General features: G+C 39.9%; 1 protein-coding gene across 1 annotated transcript in view; it reads right to left on the bottom strand.

The window, feature by feature from the left end:
* Positions 1 to 513: 513 nt before the first annotated feature.
* Positions 514 to 8,608, bottom strand: part of MCCC1 (methylcrotonyl-CoA carboxylase subunit 1) — a gene marked incomplete at both ends in the record, with an annotated part of 74,365 nt that continues 66,270 nt past the window's right edge. The window contains 4 exons of the mRNA XM_080696734.1: positions 514 to 642; positions 2,292 to 2,363; positions 5,472 to 5,579; positions 6,762 to 6,899. Of these exons, the coding sequence (XP_080552860.1) occupies positions 514 to 642; positions 2,292 to 2,363; positions 5,472 to 5,579; positions 6,762 to 6,899 (447 nt within the window). The remainder of the gene's footprint in view (positions 643 to 2,291; positions 2,364 to 5,471; positions 5,580 to 6,761; positions 6,900 to 8,608) is intronic.

Here is an 8,608-nt window from a genome sequence, read left to right as displayed (position 1 = left end):
CAGAAACTAAATTCATGCCTCAAACTGCCTAATAAGTAACTCTTTGCAAAACAAAGCCTTGGTTGAGTTTAGCTTTATGACATCTGTCTCTAAAATATGTTACTCTCTATTTTCATTATGACTGTAAAATTAAAATTAAAACTAAAATTAAATGAACTGGAAAGCAGTTCATTTAATTAAGCGACCTTTTCTTTTCCAATCATTCTCTTTCGATCAAGTTGCTACCCCCCTTCCTAAAAGATACTAGAATGTATAAAATTTGAGACAGACACAAAGAATAGTGGCTTCCAAGGAAAAAAGTAGAATTTCATTTTATTAGTATAAAATCTTGTGACATAATTTATCATATTTGTGACCCAAGTGCATGATTTTGAAGCATGAAAGGGCTTTAGCACAAACACACAATCATCTACTTAGTGCAACTGCTGTTTTTGATTCCTGGAGAAAAGCGAGGCACTTTCTCTTTTTGGCACAGAAAAGATACTGCTTGGTTAGCCATTTCTTTGATGGGGTTTATTCTGATTCACTTTTGTCAGATTCTTCCTCCTCAAACTCCACTAAAGAAGCGTGTCTGTTGGCCTGAGAACCTTCTCTGTAGAGCACTTTCTTTATCGTGCCATCCTTTGGAGCCTTTATTGTATGCTGCCGAGACATAAGACAGGACAAACAATGGCTGCAGTACTAATGAGGACTGAGCATATACCAAGTCAAGGAAGCCAGACAAAGTAATGAATGTTTTGATGTCGTGTGGATCAGTGCATCCCCATTTTTTTTCTTCTTCTTTTTCTCTTCTTTCTTTCTTTTCTTTTTCTTTTTTCTTTTTTTTTTTGCGGTACTGGGGATGGAACTCAGGGGCATTCTATCTCTGAGCTACACCCCTAGCCCCATTTTTTATTTTTTATTTTGAAACCGGGTCTCACTGAGTTGCAAAGGGCCTCACTAAGTAGCTGAGGCTCTCCTTGTACTGCGATCCTCTTGTCTCAGCCTCCCGAATGCTGAGATTACAAGTGTGCGCCACTACGCCTGGTTTCTTCTTCTTTTTTAAAAATGCACGGCAATACACAGAGAAAATGGTGACATTTTTATAGGTGAGAGGAATTGATACTTAGACAACCAGTATCCCCTTCACGGACATGACTGGGAAGCTGTGGTCTAATTAGGAGTTCTCAACACCAGCTTCACATTAAAATTTCACCTGGAAACTTTTACAAAGTACTAGGGCTAGGGATATAAATTGGTGGTGAAGCGTTTTACCTGGCAGGGTCTGAACCCTGGGTGCCATCCTAGCACTGTAAAACATACAAAGAAAGGGACTGCCTCCCACCTAGGCTTTACTCCTGGAGATCCCTATTCAACTTGTCTAAGGAAGTTGATTTGAAAATCTTCCCAGGTGAATGTGATATTTGGCTAGGGCTGAGGACCACTCATCTGCAATTTCCAAGGATCAAAAAAGCTTAACATATGATTTAATTTGGCTGAGGTTTTCACTTTGATACTAATGCTTGGCATCCAAAGTTCAGCCTCAGAAGATACAAACAGTTAACATTCAGTTGGGTTACTGCCTGATTCTAAGCTAATGTTAATTTCATAATCAGAAAATGACAGGTGCAATTTCACAGAAATAAAATTGAATTTTCATTAAAATGAAAATGTATTTACAAGAGGGATGCTCTGGTTATGTTCCTGCAATGAATGCGTAGCCAATCCCTAGTTCTTAATATTTAAAGCAGGACTTTAGATAATGGAGAAGAAACCCCATTGGAGCGATGCGGGGCCTAGGGGGAAGGGAGGGAGAATTAATGAAGGAAACACTTTCACTGACATTATGTACAAAAGTGACTACTGCCAGGTGGGGTGGTGCACGCCGTAAGGCTGAGACATGAAGATCACAGGTTTGCGATCAGCTTCAGCTCCTTAGGGAGGCTCTCTGCAACTTAGTGAGAATGGTTTCAAAATAAATAATAAAAAATAGGGATAGGGTATAGTTTGGAGGTAGAATGCCTCTAGGTTCAATCCCCGGTACTGCAAAAAAAAAAAAAAAAAAAAATTTAAACAACCAACGACAACCTCAATATCCTGTGTGGGGAAAGAGGGAGTGGAGAGGGAGCTAGTGGCAGCCCACCACGTGCTGTGTACACTCTGAACTACATTATGATGTGAGACTACAAAGTACCAATATAAGTACATAAAAATAAAACAAAATGGCATTCACTTACAAAACGAGCAAAAGAACAATTAGGTCTGATAGTTCCCAAGGTTTAAGCAGCAACAGAACTTGCGATTTCACATACCTCCATCTTCATGGCAATCATAACCATCAGAGAGTCTCCAGCTTTGACTTTGTCTCCAGCTTTCACAAACACCTAGAGATTCAGAGTGATAGGTTTAATGTTTAAGAACACAGAGGTGTTTTGTGGTCCTACAGTTGGCATGTAAACATGCAGGCAGAAGTAGGTGTCTGTGTGATTGTGTCATCTGCCAAAGACAAATGTCCTGGTGCAGGCTGGAGATGTCCTGGTCAACCTGGCATTGCCAGCCCCACTGTCAGGGCCCAGAGCTGCTTGGTCCCCGTTCCTACTTCCCAAGACAGCTAGACTGGCTTGAGTCAAGGGACTACACATACATGTCTGGGTATCCTTTTGTTTTTTTCACGAATGAACAATGGAGACACGTTGCCAACAGGGAAGCACTAATATGTGTAGTCTCTATCGTAGACAGGGTGGAGGGATGAGAGTCTTGACTGGTGTTCTAGTTTGGAGGTTGTCTAGAATAGTGTTCCAGGTCTTTAGGGCCCTGTACGGTAAGTGTGTAGACAATCCTCATTTGAGAGAATGAAACTTAGCAGCAACCTCATAAAAGTATTTCCATTTCCTTTTTATGTGTATAAATGAACTCGGATATTCCATATGGTCTCACTAACTTTTTCCTTAACATGGTCACTAGAGAGCTTTTAGAAACATCACACAGTGGAGTTAGGGTACTGGGGATTGGACCCAGGGGAATTCTACTCTGAGCTGCACCCCTAGCTCCTTGAACTGAGGCTGAACAGACTAAAGGCAGATCCAGGTTTTGGTTCATAGCCCCATGGAGGCGAATACTCACAGGGGGAACAGCCGATGGAATCACCCACATGGCATACACCCTTCTTTCTTTTGGGGTGGGAGATATCAAGAACATACAGCTGAATGTTTATGATTTAAATGCATCAGGGAAGGCTCACCTGGCTCTAGACTGAGCTCTCCCAACTGAAGTTATTTCAGTCCATGCCTTTTGTTTGAGTATTCACGTCCCTGAAAATGTATATATTGAAATCCTGACCTCTGAGATGAGCGTAGTTGAGTTGGGCCTTTGGGAGGTGACCAGAAGGAACCACGGCCCTATAAAGAGGCCAGAGCAGGCGCTATGCCCCTTCTATCATGTGAGGACACAGTGAGAAGATGCTCTGTTTATGACCCAGGAAGCAGACTCTCAACAGACACCACATGTGCTGGTATGTCTATCTTGGACTTCCCAGGCTCCAGAACTGTGAGGAATAAATGTCAGCGGCTTGTGAACCCCCAGTCTTCGGCATTCTTATAGCAGTCCAAATGAACTAAGACAGTATAGATCTTGATGCTGAATACATCGCGTGTTCAACATCAAACCACATTGTCCTTTACCAACACTCACCTTTGAAATTTATATTAAAACAGATACAATTATGTACATTAGAGCAAATGTATTATTGAATGACAATAGTATTTACTATTAAATTTAACATTAAGCCGGGCATGGTAGTGCACACCTGTAATCCCAGTACTTGGAAGGCTAAGACAGGAGGATCACAGATTTGAGGCCAGCCTCAGCAACTTAGTGAAGCTCTCAGCAACTTAGTGAGATTCTGTTTCCAAATAAAAAATAGAAATAGCCCAAAGGTAGAAGGCCTCTGGGTTCTAACCCCACTAGCATAAAAACAAAACAAAACAAAACAAAACAAAACAAAAACCTGCTTTTTTGGATAGTGCTTGGTGAATGGTCCATTTCTTTTTCTTTTTTCTTCTTTTCTTTTTTTTTTTTTGTGGTACTGGAGATGGAACCCAGGGACATTCTACCTCTGAGCTATACCCCAGCCCTATTTTTATATTCTTTATTTTGAAACAGGGTCTCAGTTGCAAAGGGCCTCACTAAGTAGCTGAGGCTGTCCGCAAACTGTGATCCTCCTGTCTCAGTCTCCCAAATGCTGGGATTACAAGTGTGTGCCACCACGCCCAGCTGGATGCTCCATTTCAATCATAAGGCAATTTGAATTATTTTTCCCTTTTTTGTTTTTGGTTGAATTCAGGAATTGAATTCAAGGCCCTGAGCCCAAGAAGTCTTGAGCCAGGTGTGGTGGCACACACCTATAATCCCAGTATCTGGGAGGCTGAGACAGGTTTGCAGCCAGCCTCAGCAACTTAGTGAAGGCCTCCTCAGGGAGACCTTATTTTAAAATAAAATATAAAAATAAAAAATAAAATAACTCAGAGGAAGAATGTCCCTGGGTTCAATTCCTAGTACCAAAATCTCAGTGGTAGAGCAGATGCTTAGTATGCACAGGTTCCTAAGTTCAAGTCCCAACACCAAAAACAAACAAAACAAACAGCCGTCTTTACTATAAATTAAATAAATATTTTTTAATGAAGATTGAAACATAGAATCTGAACCTTAGTTTCGTGTGTGTTTGTGTGTATGTGTGTGTGTGTGTATGTGTGTGTGTGTGTGTAACTGTGGACTGAACTCAGGCATTCTACCTCCCAGCTGCAACCCGAGCCCCATTTTATATATTTATTGTGGTGCTGGGGATTGAACCCAGGGGCATCCTTCCTCCGACCTACACACCCAGTTATATTTTTCATTCTTTTTTTTGAAATAAGGACTCACTGAGTTGCAGAGAGGCTCATTAAGGAGCTGAGGCTGACCGTGAACCTGTGATCCTCTTGTCTCAGCCTCCTAAGTACCAGGATTATAAGCATGCACCATCACACCTGGCTTATATTTTATTTTATTTTAATTTTTTTTATTTCTTTTTTGCAGGTCTGGGGATGGAACCCAGGGGCATTCAACCTCCAAGCTATACCCTCTCCCCTATTTTTTATTTTTTATTTTGAAACAGGGTCTCACTGAGTTGCAGAGGCCTCATTAAGTAGCTGAGGCTGTCCGCGAACCGCGAGCCTCCTGTCTCAGCCTCCCGAATGTTGGGATTATAAGCGTGAGCCACCACGCCCGGCTTTATTTTTTTTTTTTAAACAAGGTTCTCTAGTTTTACTTAGTTCCTGAGGCTGGCTCTGAACCCTCAATCCTCCTGTCTCAGTCTCCCAGGTACTGGGATTACAAGCATGCACCTTAGTTTTTTCTGCTAAGATTTAGAGAGAGAAAAGGATATATATGACAAAATTCAACAAAGACACTGACTAGGCCTTACTGGCCAATATTCTACTGACACAGATGGCTACCTTTTCAATGGTTCCAGTCATAGGAGCTGTGGCTCCTCCATGAGTTCCTTCTGAGCTCACTGAAGACAAATATTTGGGTACTGGAATGCCAATCTCAGTGCTTCCTTCCTATATAAAGAAAACAAAATGGAAATGAATTGAGATCTAATCACTGTATTTTCACTAATAAACCTGCAGTAATGATGAGATTTACAAGCAATTTGCTAACTATTAGTCTTCACTGATACCAAAATTCTAATCTAGCTTTGTGACTTTGAACAAATTACTAAACCTCTCTCCATCTTGGTTTCCCATTTTAAAGGGAAATTTATACACGCCTCATCAGGAGATTAAAGAACTAAAGCATATAATTGGAGTAACAGCCAGCCAGTGTCTGGAAGCTAATTTTAGTAGCACCCTCACTATTGAGTGTTTCACCTATGTCAGGAACTTAACATTTAGATGAATTATGTCATTAACCACTACAACTCTATGAAGCAGGTACTGTTATTATTCCTATTTATAGGTGGGGGAACTGAAGCCCAGAGAGTTCAACTGTGCCAGGTCATAGAGCTGCTAAGAGGCAGGGCCAGGATTTGAACCAAAGTATCCTCACCTTCCAAAACCTGTGCTCTTCACTACTCCATAACCTTCCTCTACCATTATATTGTTACAGCACGGTCAACGGTGAGAAGGAAAGCCTGGCAGAGTAGGATCATTCTTGATTCCACACATGCAAGTTTAATGATTACAATACTAAAACCACCTCATCATGAAGGGCTGTGATCTTTAAGAGGTTTCCCAAATGTGAGGAGACTAAAAAAGGCCACGTTATACCTGAGAAGCCATTCTCCTTCTGCCCAGACAGAAGGGTAAGGACTCACTGGGCAGCAAGCTCCTAACCAAGATCATGTGCAGCCTTGGCTGTCCTGTGATTGCCAGAGACTACCACTGACGCCATCCGCCTTCCTACTGTCCAAGGCCCCAGAGGAAGGTGTGCTGGGATGAAAGCCCTAGAGGTCATGGCCCACTGGCCTGGGAGAGGCCCCAACAAGGAGAGTTTAGTTAAGCTGTATTTCAGAATTCACGGGGGAGCATGCTTATGTGTCTAACAGTGACAACCCGAGTGAACAAAAGGAACCAAGGCAAGAACGTGGCAAGGAGACACCATGCAGAGAGGGACACGGAAAAGCCATCACAGTGTGGCCGCAGGAGGCAGGACCCTTCTAATTTCCCTGTGAAGTGCCTGTGGTCAAGCAATTCTCTCCCAAGCCCTAAGTGTGAAATGATAAAAAAAAAAAAAGACATTACCATGGAAAATAGGTAAATAGTGTTTTTCAGGATAATCAGCTTGGATTTAGTAACAACTCCATCCACAGAACATTTCAGGTAAGTACAGTCTCCCTCACTGTAGAGATCACCAAGGACTTGGAAAGTTTTATCTTCAATCTGAAAAAAGAGAGAAAAGTACAATCTTTAAAATAAATAAACATTCCTACAGAATTAATATAATTAGGACCAATCTTCACTGTTAGTAGTTTTAGAGGGTAACATGTAAGATTTATTTTCTAAAAAGTAGGAGCTTCCCCCAAGCTCCTAGCCAAAGTACTTTAGATAGAAATGATAACTAAAAGAAAAAAAATTGGTTATATAAAACATAATGCTAGAGATAAACATTCACTTAAGAACAGAAAGAACAGCAAAAATGTGAAATAAAAATACAAACCAAATTAAGTAAAATTGTTTATATTGCTTATATAAATTGTTTATTTATATAAATCAAATCTGTGTATATTATACATTAATATTAATTTCTGAGTACCTGGGTTCAAAGAAACTTAGCTTTCCTATACCAATGCCAGTAATGAAAAAAGCCAGTTACATAATTAGATGATTCTTCTTTGATCTCGACATGTAGATCCAGCTCCTAAACTTAAATCTCCTAAATCTCAGAGAACACAAATCAATGTGTCTCAAAGAATTGGGAAGTTTGGTTGTGATTTAGATTGGCCATAATTTTCTCACTCTATATAAGAGATTTTTAAATTAATGTTTCAAAGAAGTTGACAAAAGGACATGAAAACGTCCCATTTTAAAGAGTATTTTCTCACATACACACTGGAAAAAAATTCCTTTGTACAAAAAAATTCACTTCCATCTTCTCTGTATTTTTCAATTCAATCCCCATGATGTTAGTTTAGAAGTCTTGTGGCTGTTCTTATCAGATGTATTATGGAGGCTAAGGTGAAATAGGTCACACGGCAGTATTTACACATTGATTCTCATCTATCCTAAGTTAAATGTGACATTTTATTCTGTTTTGTAACTTACTAAAACAACCATCTGAATGTTTGTGAAATTCTCAGGCCAGAAAGGTTGGATTAGAAACAGTTTTGTTTAAAGTTTCACAAAAGTACATTCTCAATTTATGAATTTAGTTCCATGAACTATTAGAACAAATTGGTCATTTACTTTACAAGGAACAAAAAGGATCCCCCCAACCAGAGGCACCAATATGAATTACAGCCCTCACATACTAATGCTCGAATCTCAGAGAACACAAATCAATGTGTCTCAAAGTGTTGGGAAGTTTAACACATGTCACTGATGGATCCATTGTGCAGGATTTGAAATCTTTTGGTTCATATTAAAAATGATATATCTATCCCTGAGTTTATACCTTGCTATAGGAATTTGGTTGAATTCTTTATTGGTATTTCATTGCCAGTGTAATGCACTTCTTTTAATTGAAGGCTATCATAAACTTTCCATTGGAGGTTCTAAACCGTGACCTGAGATTCCTTGAGGCTCCCAACACCCATTTAGGGATCCATGAAGTCAAAGACTATTTTCATAAGACCAAGATATTATTTGCCATTTTTTATCCTCATTCTCTCATGAGTACATGGTGGAATTTTCCAGAAGCTACTGGATATGTGAAAATATGTACCTGCATAATCATAGGTTTTACAATTTTCTCAGTTTTTTCTGCAACACAACAGCAATAGCAAAATAACTGGATTTAAATATAAGTAAAAGTCTTAAATAGACATTTCTCTCCAAATGAAATACAAATGGCCCATAAACTCAGACTGGGAATACAGCTCAGTGGTAGAAGAATTGTCTAGTATGTATGAGGCCCTGGGTTTGATCCCAGC

The sequence above is a fragment of the Muscardinus avellanarius genome, assembly GCF_963383645.1.
Source record: "Muscardinus avellanarius genome assembly, chromosome: 5".
NCBI lineage: Eukaryota > Metazoa > Chordata > Mammalia > Rodentia > Gliridae > Muscardinus > Muscardinus avellanarius.
This window is presented reverse-complemented; position numbering and strand designations above follow the sequence as displayed.